The sequence below is a fragment of the Manacus vitellinus genome, unplaced genomic scaffold (genome assembly GCF_001715985.3).
Source record: "Manacus vitellinus isolate BGI_N305 unplaced genomic scaffold, ASM171598v3 scaffold_32_pilon, whole genome shotgun sequence".
In the NCBI taxonomy this organism is placed as follows: Eukaryota; Metazoa; Chordata; class Aves; order Passeriformes; family Pipridae; genus Manacus; species Manacus vitellinus.
In genome coordinates, this window is record NW_021940460.1 from 8188300 (window position 1) to 8203912 (window position 15613).

General features: G+C 56.4%; 2 protein-coding genes across 2 annotated transcripts; both read right to left on the reverse strand.

Annotated features, from left to right (window-relative positions):
• Positions 1 to 31: 31 nt before the first annotated feature.
• On the reverse strand, positions 32 to 6454 carry LOC103763802 (multidrug and toxin extrusion protein 1). Its single transcript, XM_008930605.4, has 18 exons — positions 6384 to 6454; positions 5889 to 6221; positions 5689 to 5790; positions 5436 to 5504; positions 5051 to 5199; positions 4901 to 4943; positions 4773 to 4817; positions 4304 to 4401; positions 4043 to 4140; positions 3387 to 3500; positions 3206 to 3273; positions 2835 to 2943; positions 2607 to 2682; positions 2459 to 2528; positions 2015 to 2147; positions 1557 to 1651; positions 985 to 1132; positions 32 to 588 (listed from the first exon to the last, which is right to left on the reverse strand). Exons 2-18 carry the CDS (start codon positions 6087 to 6089, stop codon positions 368 to 370), a joined length of 1839 nt encoding a protein of 612 aa, XP_008928853.2. The 5' UTR covers positions 6090 to 6221; positions 6384 to 6454; the 3' UTR covers positions 32 to 367.
• A 340-nt stretch (positions 6455 to 6794) lies between these two features.
• LOC103763803 (multidrug and toxin extrusion protein 2) lies at positions 6795 to 15368 on the reverse strand. Its single transcript, XM_018076666.3, has 17 exons — positions 15364 to 15368; positions 14747 to 14894; positions 14234 to 14302; positions 13725 to 13873; positions 13523 to 13565; positions 12825 to 12869; positions 12327 to 12424; positions 11994 to 12091; positions 11553 to 11666; positions 11259 to 11326; positions 10864 to 10972; positions 10396 to 10471; positions 10036 to 10105; positions 9306 to 9438; positions 8876 to 8970; positions 8570 to 8651; positions 6795 to 8182 (listed from the first exon to the last, which is right to left on the reverse strand). The coding sequence occupies exons 1-17, from the start codon at positions 15366 to 15368 to the stop codon at positions 7944 to 7946; spliced, it is 1641 nt and encodes a 546-aa protein (XP_017932155.3). The 3' UTR covers positions 6795 to 7943.
• Positions 15369 to 15613: the final 245 nt, after the last annotated feature.

The following is a 15613-nucleotide window of genomic DNA, read 5'->3' on the forward strand; positions in this document are numbered from 1 at the left end:
CCTCCACCCAAAGGAGCCAGCCTGACTCCAGCTGGATTTATTCTTTATTGGGCATTTGTCACAGAGCAGCCATGTGAGCTGGGCTGTGCTCAGCTCTGGTTGGCTCTGAGCATGGGCTGGAGGGGGTCACACACACACTCAGTGTGTGTCAGGCAGCCTAGAGCAGCATTTTGGGTGTTGGAGCAGCCTCAGGGCCCGTTCCCGAGCAATGTCTGAGCAGACGCTGCCGAACGCTGTCGGTGGCCCTCTGACTCCTGTGGGACAGGCCAGTGCTGAATTTTCTTGCTGGCTGGTCTGTGCTTTGAACATCTGTCCATCAGGAGGGGCTTTCACCACAAAAACAAGTCCCCAAAGTCCCTGCTGTGAGTCAGTGTTTGCTGGTCATCAGTTTTACGGCGATGCCGAGCGCGAGCACAGCGACGGCTGCAGCCACTGCCAGCCCACGCCGGATGATCAGCCCCTTGGTGACCACAGGGGTGGCCCGAGAGGAGATGGTAGAAGTGGCTTCCTGGAGCTCCAGCTGGTACGTCGAGCCCTCTCTCCTGGTGATGCCCGTGAGCACGACGTCGGTCTGCACATCCACTCCCGCTGCAAGGAGAATGGGACAGCGTCTCTGGGGGCTTTGGGGAGACTGAGGGGTTTCTTGGGAGGGTTTTGTCAGAGGTCTGAAAGCACGTCACAAACAACCCAGAGTGTTGAGATCTCCAGCTCTCAACAGAGCTTCAGTAGGACCTGGTGTTTGCAAGGTGAGAACTGCCCAGGGTGCTCGGAGGTTGGCCCTCCACCTCCTGCACCCTCCCCAGCCTGCACTTGTAATTACTGTTCTCCCAGTAACTGAGGGCATCACCAGCACTGCACTGCACCCCCTTTTGTGGGCTTGTTCCTGACTTATGTGAATCCCTGGGGATACTTCCTGGACCCAAACCCTTCAATGCACACAATGCCCAGCTCCCCCATCCCACCATGCCCAGCTCCTGGTCATACCAACACTCCCCAACACCGCTCTGGCAGGGAGGTAAGTGTGGGGCTGGGGGGCTGATCCCACATCAGGGGGAAGCTCCTTGCAGGAGGGTTCAGGGCCCAGGTTTGGCTCCTCAGGTGGTGGCTGGGTCACTCCTGCACGGCGCTGAGCCTGGGGAGGGAACGTGCTGGGTTTAGGCAGCGACACGTGGTGTGGGGAATCCCCACTGAGCAAAGGCAGTGTGCTGCCACTTATGGGGTTCAGGTCCAGGGAGACCCCAGAGCTGTTGGGGCACAAGGTGATGCTCAGGGCTGAAGGGCTGAGTGCTCTGTGCTTCATGTCCCCCAGCCAAGGGTGGCACCAGGCGGTGGCAGCAGGCACAGAGGGAGACCTTGAGGCTACTGAGTGCATGTGCAGGAGGGAGCTGAACAGTGGGATGTGAGTCATGGGAGCACTGGGTTTAGCTCGGGGCACTGGAGGACAGTGCAGGCCATGAGATTGAGCCCGTGCTGCTATCTCACCCCAGTGCCATCACTGCCAAGGCACTGAGGACCTTCCTGCTGGTAGGGCATGGCACTGGCAGTGCCTGAGTTACCTTCTCAGCTGCTTTCTTCCAGTCCATGCGGGAGATGTAGATGATGAAGCAGGTGCAGAGGATGAAGACACAGGCAAGCATGCTGAGCCACAGGCCTGCAGAGGGCACACCAGTGTCAGCTGGGGTAAACCCAATGGAGACAGCATCTTGGGACAGCAGGTCAAGGACAGGGATGGCACCAAGGTCAGCAGGGACACAGGGATGGGGTGGTCATGGGTGCCTGCTGCAGGGCTGCCTGGCACACCTGGCAGCAGTTACTTCTTCCCAGTACAAGTAAAAGCTCTCAGCAGTTGCAGGGGACAGCCCAGCCCAGCCCAGCGTGCCCTGTCCCCAGGCAGATCCGAGGGAGGGCAGATCTGAGGCAGGGTCATGGTGAGCCATCAGTGGAGCTGGGGGGAGCTGCATGTACCCGTGGGGGATTTGGGGGCGTGCAGAGCTGGGTGCCCAGGGGTCAGTACCTATGACGCCGATCTTGGCCACGAAGAGCAGCACAGCTGCCAGGGGCAGGCCCACACCATAGTAGCACACGGCATTCAGGATGGCTCCAAACTTCTGCTTCCCGATGCCTCTGAGCACCCCCGCACAGGCGCCCTGCAGGGAGAGGGAGAGGGGCTGGGGCAGGGACTGCCAACTCAGCTGAATTCAGGGCTGTGCTGCTTCCTGCAGATGAACCAGCTCCCCGCCTCTGCCCCTTGTTTCTGTGTCCCTGGCCAGTCCTGTGGGTCACCATCTCTTTATACACTCTGTATTTTCTAAGGGATGATCCTGGGATCCCTGCAGGGTCCTGGTGTGGGCACCAGTGCTCACCTGCAGCCTGAGGGACCCTCGACCCACTGACCCACGATGCTACTGCTCAGCACCAAGGTGCCCTATGGAAAACAGCAGTATTCCCTGGGACTTACAGTCGTGGCTTCAAACAAGTGGAAGACAACATAGACAGGCATGACCCACGCCACCAAGTCAGCGATCTCCCTGGGGACAGAGACAAGGCAATGATCACTTTTGGGAACTGACCTCTGTGCACCGAGGCCAGGAGCCGGGGGCACTCACTTGTCCTTGGTGAAGATGTATCCCAGCACGTTCTTCGTGGAGGCTAAAATGATCCCCACGGCTATGCAGAACGCCCCTGGAAACAGAGCAAAGTGCTGAGCCCAGCCTGGCCATGATGCAGAACTGCTGAAGGGAGAGAGCACTGGGGGAAGTGGCAAATGGTCCCTGCCTCTGCTCTGCCTGGAAGGAGCCCAGAGGCAGAGGCTTCCCGGCGTGTCATGGACTGACCTGTGCAGAGCAGGCTGGTGGTGGAGGATCTCTTGGCTGTCTCGAAGTCTCCAGCACCCAGAGCGTTCCCCACCTGCACACTGGCAGCTGTGCCGAGCCCCAGGGGGATCTGCAACCACAGGGCTGAGGCTCGTGTGTGTGTCTGGGTAGCTGGGCTGTCACAGTGACAGTGGAGTAAGGACCCAGCAGAGAGGGGGACAGAGTTCAGGATTTGATTTGAGGCATCTCTGTAGGAGGGATAGGCAGGAGCAGGGAGAGGCTTAAGTGCAGAGGGGGAAGATGGAGGTTTGCTGGAGCTGATTTTTGCTGGGTGCCTGTCTCAGGACGGTCCCTATGGAGCCCTGATCTGTAATAATAAACCCAGTCCTTACCATGAAAGCAACGACAGACACCTCATAGATGATGGACTGGGCAGAGAGTTCGACAACGCTCAGCAGGCCTGGGGGAGAGGAAGGGGGTCAGTGCTGGCTGTGGGTGCCCAGGGGAGAGCTGCTCTCAGCCCCTGCAGCTGCTGCTCTGGGTCATCTCCCGGCAGCTCCTCTCTCCACTGACCTATCAAGAAGCTCCCAATTTCGTAGGTCCACCACTCAATGCACATCATGAGCATGCTGGGGATGGCCAGGGAGGTGAAGCTGTCCCACTCCAGCAGGCACTCGCTGGACCAGCCTGCAGAAAGGAGAAACATCACCTGACGGATGACCAGTCTGGACATGTGTTACAGCCTGGAGAGCACCTGAGGCAGCTAGAGGTGCCATTCCTGTTCACAGCCACCAGGGCAATGCTCCTCAGCTCCACAGGACCTCTAGCAGCAGAGCTCCACCTACGTGCTGTCTGATGTTGTCCTGTGGGCCACAGGGCAGCACAACCCTCAGCCCATCCCTCCCAGAGCAGAGTCTCTAAGGGCAACCTCGTGCTTACGTCTGTGCTCATCCGGCTTTGGGGCTGAACCCTTGAAAGCCTCAGCAGGAAGTTTCATTTCTCCAGAATTAATGTTTAGTGCCCGGCCCGGACCCTGCCAGCGCTCGTGCATGACGTGCTGCCACCGAAGCAGCTCCGTGGTACCCGGGGCGTGTGGGGCTGGGGTTAATATTTCACCATCGGGACAAACAGAGTTTGTCTTCCATCAGGAACGCTTGATAGAAGTGGTGGAAGTTTTATGGACACCTGGGTAAAGCGTGAACCAGAGGGAACGGGGGGGATGCCCTCACCTCCCCAGGTCTTCACGTGGAGTTTCCTGCCTATGATGTACAGGAACAAGAAAATGGCTTGCGAGTACTGAGCAACGGTGTTGGACCAGGCAGAGCCCCTGCAGAGGAAGTGAGAAAGGTCTGTCTCCATCCTGCTTAAGCCTCCCTGGCCTCAGGGAGCTTGGAAATGACGTCCCTCCATGCCCCTCTGAGCAGCAGATGCTCGGTGTTCCCTTGCCAGGTGCCACACTGTCCCCTCCGTGGGACACAGGTGCAACTCACGTGATGCCGAAGTGGAACACGTAGAGGAAGATGCAGTTTGCAGCCACGTTGACGATGTTGCCGATGACTCCACTCAGCACCAGCGGCCACATGATCATCTGCAAAGAAGAGGGGACGGGGCTACGGTGTCTTCACAAAGGCTCCAGGAGGGAGGTGTGAAGGTCCCCACCAGCCCCCGGGCTCAGCGCCTTTCCCAGGCAAAAAATAGACTTCCAGTGACGTTGCCTGCTTGGAAAACGAATGTGTTGGAGGTAAATCCCTGATGTGGGGAAGGGAGGTGGATGGATACACCTGGCTGTGGGGTGGGGTGATCTACGGGGTTAGAGCTGTTTTGGGGCACCTGGGCAGGGGTGGGAACAAATGCTGCCTTGTTGCCGGGAATGGTGAGCATGGAAAACCTGGGTTCATGGTGGAAGGGAGCCCTGAGCCGGGGCTGACCCTTCCTGGGTGTGAGGACTTCAGGACCTACCTGGTTCTGCAGGTATCTTGTCTCCAGGTTATACAGAAAAACCGCCTGCAAAGGAAATCGGTGGATGAGGTGAGCCAGTGCTGAGCAGTAGGAGTGGGATGGCATCCAGGGTGCCCACAGGGACTCACCGGGAGAGCAGGGACAAACGCCATCACATAGTGCTGTGTTAACCTGGGGGCACACAGAGGGTGCAGGGTTAGGGAGGGGCAGGGCCATGGCCACCCTCCTCTCAGCCCCACCACGCTGGAGAGGGAGAAGGGGCCATGGGACCACCTCACCTGGAGACCTCGGGGTCCTGCCGGATGAGGAGCATTAACTGCTCGATGTTGATGAGGATGGCACAGCAAGGGAAGCAGCAGAGGAGGATGATGATGGTGGCACGCTGCAGGATCACCCCCACCCGCAGCAGGTTCTTGCTGCCATAGGTCTGCAAGGCGAAGAGGGCAGTGGTAAAGTCAGCTGGTGCTGGGGGATAGGGACCCCACAGAGCACAGAGCAGCCCTGACCACCCTGAAGACCACCCAGGAAGGATTTGGAGCATGGATCTCCCTGTTATGGGATTGCTACCCAGCTCGCAGGAGCAGCCAGGGCTCCATGGGGCATCATCAGCTGATGCTGGAAACCCCCGTGTTCCCAAGACAAGTGCCAGCATGTCTTACCCACCTGTGATATCAAGGTGTCACATGCTGAAGTCAGACCATAACCTACAGAGATGGCAGTAACATTTATAACCTGGGAACGGGAGTCAAGAAAACAAAGAGTGAAGGTGAGCATTTAAGACTTTCAGGTAGGGAGAGGGGTTAAAAGGAGGAGTGGCAATCTGAAATCTCCTGTCCTTTTCTGCTGCCATTCCTTTATCCCATTCCAGAGTCAGCGGGCCAGGGGGGAGCTCGTGCCTGGTACTGGGAATGCTTACAGCGATGGCCAGCGTGACGGAGGCCAGCTCAACCTTGCCCAGGTGGCCACAGAATATGGAGCTAACGAGGTGTATCAGGAAGATCAGCAGCTGGATCAGGATCTAAGCACAGAGGAGAGGAGAGGAGAGGCGAAGGTTAGTGATGGAGGTGAGCAGGGGTGGTTGTGCTGGGGGGGGTGTCTCTCCTCCCAGGTCCTTACCAGCGGCCCCACCAGCACTAGCAGCTTCTTCACGTCCTCCCAGAAGTTATCTGGGACCAGGTGCTGAATCCAGTGGCGTTTCTTCTCGCAGCTCCCGGGTGTGAGACTGTCCTGGCCAGCGGCCGCTGCCTCACCGTTCTCCTCGGGGAGGTTCTCTGTCTTTGTGCTGCCATTCTCCTCAGGAAGGTTCTCCGGCTTCATGCTGCTGCTCTGCCAGGGGAGTGGAACAACCCCTCCCTCCACGCTCTGTTAAACCACGGTGGGGTGAGCAATGTGTAACCACGGTGGGGTGAACTTCAGCCGGGGCCGGATGGTCCGACCACACGTTCCCTGCTGCTGATGGGAAGTGTGGGCAGTGGGTCAGGGCAGGGCACCGAGCTGGGGAGCCCAGTGAGGGTCCTGGCAGTGCAGTGGAGCCCGGCAAGGCACTTACTGCCTGCCCTGAGCCAGCATAGGGGCTGAGCCATCCCAAATCTGCCCTGCAAGCCCTCGTACCTCTCTCCTGCTTCACCACAGCTCCACCAGCCAGCAGGCTGGAGGGTTGTCCTCTTCTTCCAGCAGCGAGGGAGGATTCTTGGATCTGTGTGTGGTCTCTGGTGAGCTGCTGCCGGCAGTGGTGGGGCCGCTGCCTGTCTCGGCCCCTCTCATCACAGTGACCAAGACAAGCCGGCCCCCTTGGCTCCAGCTGTCGGCCTGGCACAGCCCCACCGTGTCGGGTTTCACTGGCACAGCTCCCCCAGGCCAAATATAGTGTCCTTGGCCCACGGGGGAGGCAGGCAGAGGGAGCTGCTCTGCAGCTCAGACCTGCTCCTGCATGGAGCGGGAGGTGGGCTGGGGTAGCTCATGGGGGAGAGCGAGACCTCCCACCCCAAACCTCCCGGGATTCTGAGCAAGGCAGAACCTGCCACAACCTCCCACAGCTGGGCAGAGGCCCTGGGTGTTGGGGATGATGGCAGTTTCAAGCTCGTTTACATCACATCTTTTCATTCCCAGCCCACAGGTAACCAGCACCCCGAGCCAGGGTGACAGGGAGGTGCCATCCATCTGCTTTACACGGGATTTACCTCCAAGGGCCCAGCATGTGCCACGTCTCAGTCACTCAGCTGCAGGTAAGAGCCTGGGACAGGGCCAGAGGGACCCAGTGCTGAGGGCAGGCAGGGATGGGGGTTTTGCATTATGACATATGGCAGTTCTTTGGTGTTTCTGGAGGGCTGTGCAACACATCCACCCTCTTCCCTGGCACTCAGAGGTGCAGAAAGCAATTGAGGAGCACAAACCTTGCTTTTGTATTCGAGGGGAGCAGAGTGATAACACTATACCCAGAGCCAGCCCCAAACCTCAGGGTCAGAAGCCTGAGGCTTTGTCAGGCTGCACAAACCAGACCTATGTCTTTCCTCTTAACAGCACAGTCATGCCAATGACCAGGGTCATGCACACACCACATTAAACAGCCCAACATTTACTCAGAAAACTTCATTGTATCAAAATCCCACCTTACAAAAGTGCAAAGAAGAGTTGCTTTAGGCCCTGTGCCTGCCCCGCCACAGAGGGAGCGGGGCCAGGGGCCAGCAGCCAGCACCCAAATGGCAGCCAGACATCTTCCAGCTGAATCCACCTTGCCCTGCGCTGCCACAGCAGCTGCAAGTGGGCTCTGCCACGGCAAGATGCTGGCACAGGCCAGGAAATGTGCTGTGGGCAGCAGGAGCCCCTGCCATTAGCAAATGATATGGACAAATGCCCTCAGGGGGCAGGACAGCAGCAAAAGGACCCTGTCTCCTCCCAGGGTCAGCCCCGGGATACGCTCCCGCCTATCACAAGTGACATCCCAGTGCAACGCAGGAGAGGAACCAGCTCTCAAGCACTTTTTTTCCCAAGTGCCACATCTTCACCCCCTCTAAGAACTCTGACTGTGGGACAAAACATTGTGAGTTAACCAGAAACTGAGTAAAGGGACTTTTTGTAAAGAAGTGAGGGGGAATTCCTTCCCCGCACCATCCTCCTGGGACATCACCACGTGCCCTCCTGCTCTGTGCACACTCCCCAGTGTCACTGGCTCTAGCCATTGCCAGTCAGGAGCCGGACCAGGATGCCCACCAGCAGGACAGCCACAGCAGCAGCAGCAGCCAGCACACGGCGGAGGATCAGGGCCCTCCACGCCATGGCACGAGGAGCAGGGACAACAACAACGGGCTCCTCCTGTGTGATGAGCTCATGGTCAGGTTGCCTCTCACCCACCACGATGTTTTCAGGCAAGGCCACGGTGTCCACGGTGTCCGTGTCAACAGAGGTGTAATCTGTGTGACAGAGAGGCCAGTGCTGCAGGGAAGCCCAGCTGCCAACTCAGGGGCTTCCAGCCTGATGCTACACAAGAGCCAGTGACAGTCCTGGGCACCCTTTCCCAAAGCTTGGGACACTGGGACATGCCCCAGCAAAGTGGCAGCTGCCCCCAGGTGAGGCAGACATGGGTTGGCAGCCCAGGCTCTTCCCTGGAGCAGCCAGCACGGTGACAGAGTATCTTGTACGCTGTCACTAAGGGCAGATCTGGGACCAGCACCAGGCACTGTGCTCTTTCCAGCCATCTGAGCCTGCAGGACAGACACGGCTGCCATGACTGGGAAGGAAAGGAAGGGGTTGGGTGGAGAATTTGGGCTCCCACCTCAGTGTCAGGCCTGGTTACATACCCACAGCAGATGTTTTGTTAGCAGCTGTGCCATTGGAGTTCACATCTTCCAGTTGTACTTTTGTTCCAGTTCGGACTTGAGCCTAAAAACACAGGGAAGAGTTGCTCTTCTCAGGGCAAGGGTGTCCTGCCCAGCCCAGAAAACTCTCCACTCTCCCAAGACAAGCATGCTTAGCACCAAATTGTTCCTCTGCTACAGGAGAAGGACAGATCCCAGTTCACTTCTCCCAGAGGGCTGTTGCATTGTACTGGGACAGGAACTCACCCAGCATCTTTCAAGTGTTCCAGAGAGAAGCACAAGTCTCACCTCCTCTGCAGCTTTCTTCCAATCCATGCGGATGACAAAAGCCAAGAAGGAAAGGGCTTGCACAGAGATGCAAATGATCAACCCAACCCACAGACCTGCAGCAATGGAAAGTTACTTCAGGGAGGGCTCGAGAAAAACTTGCCTTTGTCAGCTACTGCCACAAGCCCAGGGACCTCAGTGGGGTCAGAGTATTGCCCCATGTCCAACCCAGTCTCGATGGGAAAGGAAACAGCTCCTGGGGGAGCTGGGAGCAAGCCTGGATTTACTGGGACATCTCAGCCCCCATTTGATGGGGGGTCTCAGCGCCTGCCCCAAACACACCAGTGTGCAATCCAGCCCCACTGATCCACAGGAAGATCCCGGCACGAGTTCCAGGGCTGGGCCTTTGCTCACGGCAGCTCATGCAGTGCCAGGTGGAGGACACACGTACCGAAGACCCCCATCTTGGCTGCAAACATCAGTGAGATGCCGATGGGCAGGCCCAGGGTGTAATATCCGACGGCGTTGGCGATGGCACCCAGCTTCTGCTTCCCAGTGCCCCGCAGCACTCCCCCGCAGGTCCCCTAAGGAGGGCGGGCAGAGGGATCCCTGTCAGGTACCACTACAGCAGACCCGGGGCCTGGCATGGCCCTGGAAACAGGGGAACCCACAGCACTGAACTGCAAAGCCAGGAGGGAGCAAAGCCACGTCCTGGAGCACACAGTGTGGGGCTCCTGTTGCTCCAGCTGCCGACACCAACAGGCACTGCCAGCAGATCCCACAGAGCTTCCCATGCTGCCCAGGTCCCTCTCCCCAGGACATGGTACGAGGAAACAGGTCAAAATTACTACCTAATGAGTTTATGAGCACTGCCAGTATGCTGGGAGCACACAATATCTCTGAACACCCAGCTGCTCACTTGTGCTGCTTTGATAAGACAGTAAAAATCTGGAGCCTTGCCAGGGGAAAAGAGGAGGAAAAACTGGGTTGTTTGCAGCGATGCCAAGGGACAACTACAAGCACAGGGGACACCGAGGTACCACAATCAGCTGCCTTGACAGCTTATCAGTTGGCTTCTCTGCATCACTTTAACAGGTCAAGAGTGAGCTACAGGCAGCTTTGCACCCTCCACGGCACCCCAGCCTGCAGGGAGGAATCACTCCACACGCTGGAATACTCACTGCTGTCGCATCAAACAAGTGGAACGGACCAAAAATGATCATCACTTTGGACACCAAGTTAACGATCTCCCTGTTGGGAAGATGTATGTACTGATCAGGGCAAGCAGCACCAAGGACTAAGGTTCCCACATATCTCCCTCAGCCAGCTGCAAAGGCTGATCCCAGTTCCCTGATCCCAGCCTGCTACCAGGGTAGTGCCCCAGTGTCAGAAACCTCTGTGCTTCCAAGCAACGGGAAGGAACCTTTGGGAACATGTTTGCCAGGTGGGGGTTTATGAACTCTTATCTGTCAGCAGCTTCTGGGATATAAATAACACCCTCCAAGAAGGTGATAATACTCGAGAGAAAGCTGTTAACGCACTTGTCATTGGTGTAGATGTATCCCACCACACCCCTTAGGCTTCCCAGTAAAGTTGCAACCAGCACAGCAAAAACTCCTGAAAAGAAAAAGAAATAGTCACATTGTTTCAAGGGCAGCACGTCCTGCTCCCAATCCAGGCCCAGACCTCAAAGGCTTCGTGTGATGGGGATTGGACTTGGCTGACCTCCAAGTGATACTGCAGCAGAGGACAAGTCTGTTTTCCTCAAGCTCTCCCCAGATACTCCCTCTGCCTTCTGGAGGGGGAGGGCAGAACGCTAAATTGCAGTTTTAACTACCAAAGCCTTTGCACCAGGCTCGTAACAGAAAAGAGCAGTCAGGATCTTGCCTTGCGCCTGAGGGGTCCAAACAAGTGGGGTTTGGGTTCCTATGGGGGGTCCCCAGCCCTGTGAGAACTCAACTATTTGCTGATAATTGCCCTTCATTCCCCTCTGCAGGACCTGAGCTCACCTGTGCACAGCAGTGCAGTGATGCAGGAGGTCTTGGCTTGCACCACATCCCCCGATCCCAAGGCATTGCCCACCCTGACACTCGCAGCCACGCTGATGCCCAGAGGCACCTGAGCAGCAGGAGACAAGAGGAGGTGAGTGGCAGCAGAGCCTGCAGTGACAACAGAGCCTGCAGCAAATTTTTCTTCTCCAGAGGGGAATTTGGGACAAACTGGGCACGGCTGCAGTAAAGGGATTTTCCATCTGCAGCACACCCTGCATGTGCAGCTGCTGTGGCAGGTCTGAGAGGCATCACCTGCCTGGTACTGCCCCCTGTTCCCACCTCAGATTGACCACAGAGCCACTGTTTGGGGGCTGCTCCCAGGCTGTTTGGGGTTTCCTACACCCAGCTCTTACCGTGTAGGCGGCACAGGCGAGCTCATAGATGATGGCTTGTGCACCCAGCTCCACCACACTAACCAGCCCTGGAAAAGATTCATCACCTCCTTTGTTTGCTGACAAGGAGGCAGCGACTACAGGGTTCCCACTGAAGGGATGGGAACACCTGCAGTGTCCTGCAGACCCGGTCCTGTAGGTGAGGAAGCTGCTGGCAGGAGGAGCTCTGGGGACACAGTCAAGAAGCAGCCACCAGAGCAGGTACAGCTGTAAGGCAGCCTGTTGAACCACAGGAAAAAGAGGATTTGGACTCACCAGCCAAGAAGCCCCCAATCTCAAAGGTCCACCACTCAATGCACATCATGATCATGCTGGGCACTCCCAGCCAGATGAAGGAGCCCCAGTCCAGGAGGCAGTCCCTGCTCCAACCTGCAACGAGGACGTGAAGCAAAATGAACACATGTTCTCCCTCTCCATCCCCAAAGGGGAACCATATGCTCTTCTGGACAGTCTCAGAGGACAACCATCACTGCAGCTCACAGGACACCTGCCTAGGATTGCTGCTATGCCATGCTGCATTCCTGAGACAGGATGTTCAACAAGAATGTATTTGGAGCTACAGTAAAGGCCTTGAGGACATGACTTCAGCATCTTCCCACTGTGAGGGGATGACAATCCCTTTGTCAGATGCTGGTGACTGTGCCAAATTCCCAGGGTCAGACACTGGTATTCTGAAGGATTAAACTATAACAGTACCTCCCCAGGTCTTCACATGGATCTTCTTCCACCACATGTAAAGGAAGAGGAGGATGGCCTGGGTGTACTGAGAAACAGTGTTAGCCCAAGCAGAGCCCCTGCAGAGGGAGATAGGCAAGTTACAAGTGACATCCTTCCCAATCTCCTCAGCTACAGCAGGAGAGACCCAGTGGGTCTTGCTCAAGCCTTGTACCACACAAGCCTTGCTCCCTCCAGCCTCATCTTTGCAGGCTGGTTGTCTGGGGGCAGAGGGTGGCAGAACTGGGCACCCAGGACACCCCCCCAGCCTTGAGCACACAGGGAGAGACTGTGACCACCCCTGCTCACACTTACACCATGCCCAGCTTCAGTGCATAGAGGAAGAAGGCGTTCATGGCCACGTTGAGGATGTTGGCTGCAATCCCGGTCAACACCTGAGGCAGAATGATCGCCTGGAAGCCAAGGAGGGACTTTGGACTTTGATTCCCCAGTGCTGGCCAAGCCCCATCCAGTAAACACAAGGGAGAACTTCAGCAGTGCCCAAGGAGAAAGCCAGCTCCTGTTCCAGGTAAGGCTGAGCTGTGTTAGACATGCAGGTGACGTGCAGAAGGTGACATGCAGGGCTTAGGAGCTGGTGCAACCCATAAAACAGAGTTGGGAAGTAGCCATAGGGAAATGGAGCCAGCTAAGGGTGGTTCCTGTGAGCTCTCCCAGGGCCAGCTGGGGGGCTATACATCACACATTGCTCAGCCCAGCTCTCCCAAGAACAGGATGAACTCAGATCCCCAACTTTATCCATGTTCCTGGGAATACCTTTAATGTACAGCCCAGAACTGGCTGGTTATACAATACCTGACTTAGTAAATATCTTGTCAGCAGCTGGTACAGAAACGTCGCCTGCAAGAGTCAGGATTCAGTTCATCATCAGACCATTGAACCCTGACAGACCAGTCCCCCCACCACCTTCTTGGGGTGCCCCAGCCAGCACCTTCCCGACACCCCGTTCCTGTGCTCTGTCTGAAGTGTGGCACCTGCCAGCACTGCACCCAAAAGAGTAACAGAAGACACCTCCCATTCCCATTGGGAAGAAAGATCAGTCTCCAGATGGAAAATCTCCTATGCTTCCCCATCAGCCTGAGAAAGCTTGGAAAGCTTAGAAGAAAGGATAAACCTACAGACCCTTATTCCAAGGGATACTGTTCCCTGCCTTAGAGAAGTCGGAGTAACCAGCTGGAGCCCAGCAGCTGTGAGTGTGTGAACAGCAAGCTCCAGCCTTCATTTTGGAGCTAAGAGTGAGCCTGGAGCCCCTGGTTCCAATATCCACTACCACTTGTGTGGCCACAGCAAAAGCCTTTGCACAGGAAGATCAGAGACCTCGTGTTTGCTGGTCCAGCAGCTGCTGGCCAATGCACATCTGTTAAGGCACAAAGTCAAGGGACACACTGTAAAACCCTAAACCTGCCCTGTGAGACACACAGCAAAGGCCTTCCCTCCTTTCCTTCATGTTACTAAGGGACACAGAGCTTCTAACAGCTTTAGCAGAGACTTACAGGAAGTGCTGGAATAAAGATCATCACGTAGACCTGAGTTAACCTGGAAAGAGAGTTGTTTCCCCAGTTGGTATTACAGCAAAGCAAGAGCCAAGCCAAACAGCGTTGTGCTCAAGCTCCAGAGAGGCTTGATTTCAACACTACAGAGCAACCCACCCACAGCAAAAAGCCCGATCCAGAAGGGCTGGATCTCACCCCTGACCTGGAGACCTCGGGGTCCTGTCGGATGAGCAGGAGGATTTGCTCAGTGTTGACGAAGAGTGCCCAGCAAGGGAAGCAGCACAGCAGCAGGATGAGGGTGCCCCGCTGCAGGATGGTGCCCACCTGCTTCAGGTTCTTGCTGCCATACGTCTGAGCGAGGAGAGAGAGGACCAAGGTGGGGGTCTCAGGGAGCCAAAGGGTCTGGGCAAACTCTTAGGGCAACAACAAGCTGATTAAATGCATTTCCCACATCCTGCAGCGGTGAATGCCAGGCTGGTTGGGTGTCACTGGCCTTCAGGTGGGTTGCACATCCCTTTGCTACCCAAAGGGACCCAGGGCTCCCTGAGGGAGCTCCAAGGAGGGAGCAGGCTCCAGCCAGGGTGTCTGTAACCCTGTTCTGTCTGGAAGCTGCCACCCCCCTGCTCTTTGTGCCCAGATCACACTGCACAGGAGGCGAGACAGCACCAGGTAAACCCCATCAGGCACAGGAAAGGGGGAGCTGCCACTGACCTGGGTCATCAGGGTGTCACATGCTGAGGCTAAACCAGACCCGATGGAGATGCCTGTCACGTTGATAACCTGGAGGAGAGACAGGGATTCTGGCCCAGAGCACTGAGTCCCTCCCAGCTGGGTGGGTAGACAGTTCTGCTACAAGTTTTTGGGAAGTTTCCAGCCCTTCTCTATTTCTCAGAATAACAAATCTTGTTAACTAAATAGACTCTTCTCCCCTCTGCTGGGGAAAAGGATCCTCTAGGAAGGGGTGAGTATCTAAAGGACCAGTGCTGCTCCCAGCCCAGGTGCTGGCCTTACACTGGCACAAGCACTGCCTGCTCAGCTCCCCTCTCCTGCCTGTGTTCAGGGCAAAAGGAAGAATATTTTGGTGGGTGTGATGTCTGTGTTGCATCAGGCTCTGCTGATGCACAGGGCCCTCACACATACGTTCCTACAGGTTTGAGGTGTTTTTTTTTTTGTAATACCTAATTTGTGTGTTTTAAATCTGAGGGGAATTGGAGTGATACGTACGGACACAGCCAGTGACACGGCATCCAGCTCAGCTTTCCCCAGGTGGCCACAGAAGATGGAGCTGACCACGCTGATCAGGAACCCCAGCAGCTGGGAGAGGAACTGGGATGAGAGGAGAAGGAAACGGTGAGATGAGGACCCATTAGGGCTTGTGGAACATCAGCCCTCCCCCAGGAGCTGGCCTATGAACAGCCAGGTTTCCTGGTGTTTCGGTCTATGCCTCCAGGCCAGGGCTCTGCTGTCCTGGGAACCTGTCCCTGCTTGCCAACACTGCTGGGGAGGCAGCTCTGGGACTCACCCAGGCTCTCCGTGGCTTTGTGTTTCAAAGCAAACATCTACCTGCCCTGTAGTATTTTGGTGTTACACACCCAATCTGCCAGATGACCTCATTTACGGAAGGCTTAACGGCTTCACTAGAAATCCTCTTTCCCAGGATGAAGGTTGCAGAGAGAGGAAAAATAAAACGTCCCAATGCTTTTTTCACGTTTGCGTGCATCTGTGGAAAACTATCCTCCAAAACCACAACATCCTCTCCTCCTGGAGATACGCCAAGGCCATTCTGTGTGTTCCTCTCCAGGGCCTACAGTAAAGTGCATCTCAGAGATTGCACTCCAAACCTCATTTTCCCTTGGCAAGAGGATGTCCCTTCTACAGGCGTCCAGGGCACAGAGTTGTGGCACAGCTCAAACCAGATGGTAGGTGTTAGAGATGTTCTTACCCACTGAGGGGTGGGTACAACTGGAAACCATGCCCAGGGTCTGCTTGTGCTGCTTCCCACCCAGCAGTTGGCAAGCCAAGAGCCCAGCACCGCTGGAGAACCAGCTCTGTGGGGTCAGAGGAAGAGCAGAACAAACCCTTCTCCTCTGC

Coding starts and splice junctions, on each gene's coding strand:
- LOC103763802 (XM_008930605.4), bottom strand. CDS start 6,089: ATGAAGCCGGAGAACCTTCCTGAGGAGAATGGCAGCACAAAGACAGAG. Junction 4,944..5,050: donor CAGGACCCCGAGGTCTCCAG/GTGAGGTGGTCC, acceptor GTGTGCCCCCAG/GTTAACACAGCACTATGTGA. Junction 4,818..4,900: donor CGTTTGTCCCTGCTCTCCCG/GTGAGTCCCTGT, acceptor TTTCCTTTGCAG/GCGGTTTTTCTGTATAACCT.
- LOC103763803 (XM_018076666.3), bottom strand. Junction 14,303..14,746: donor CCGTGTCACTGGCTGTGTCC/GTACGTATCACT, acceptor TCTCTCCTCCAG/GTTATCAACGTGACAGGCAT. Junction 12,092..12,326: donor GCACTGAAGCTGGGCATGGT/GTAAGTGTGAGC, acceptor CTCCCTCTGCAG/GGGCTCTGCTTGGGCTAACA.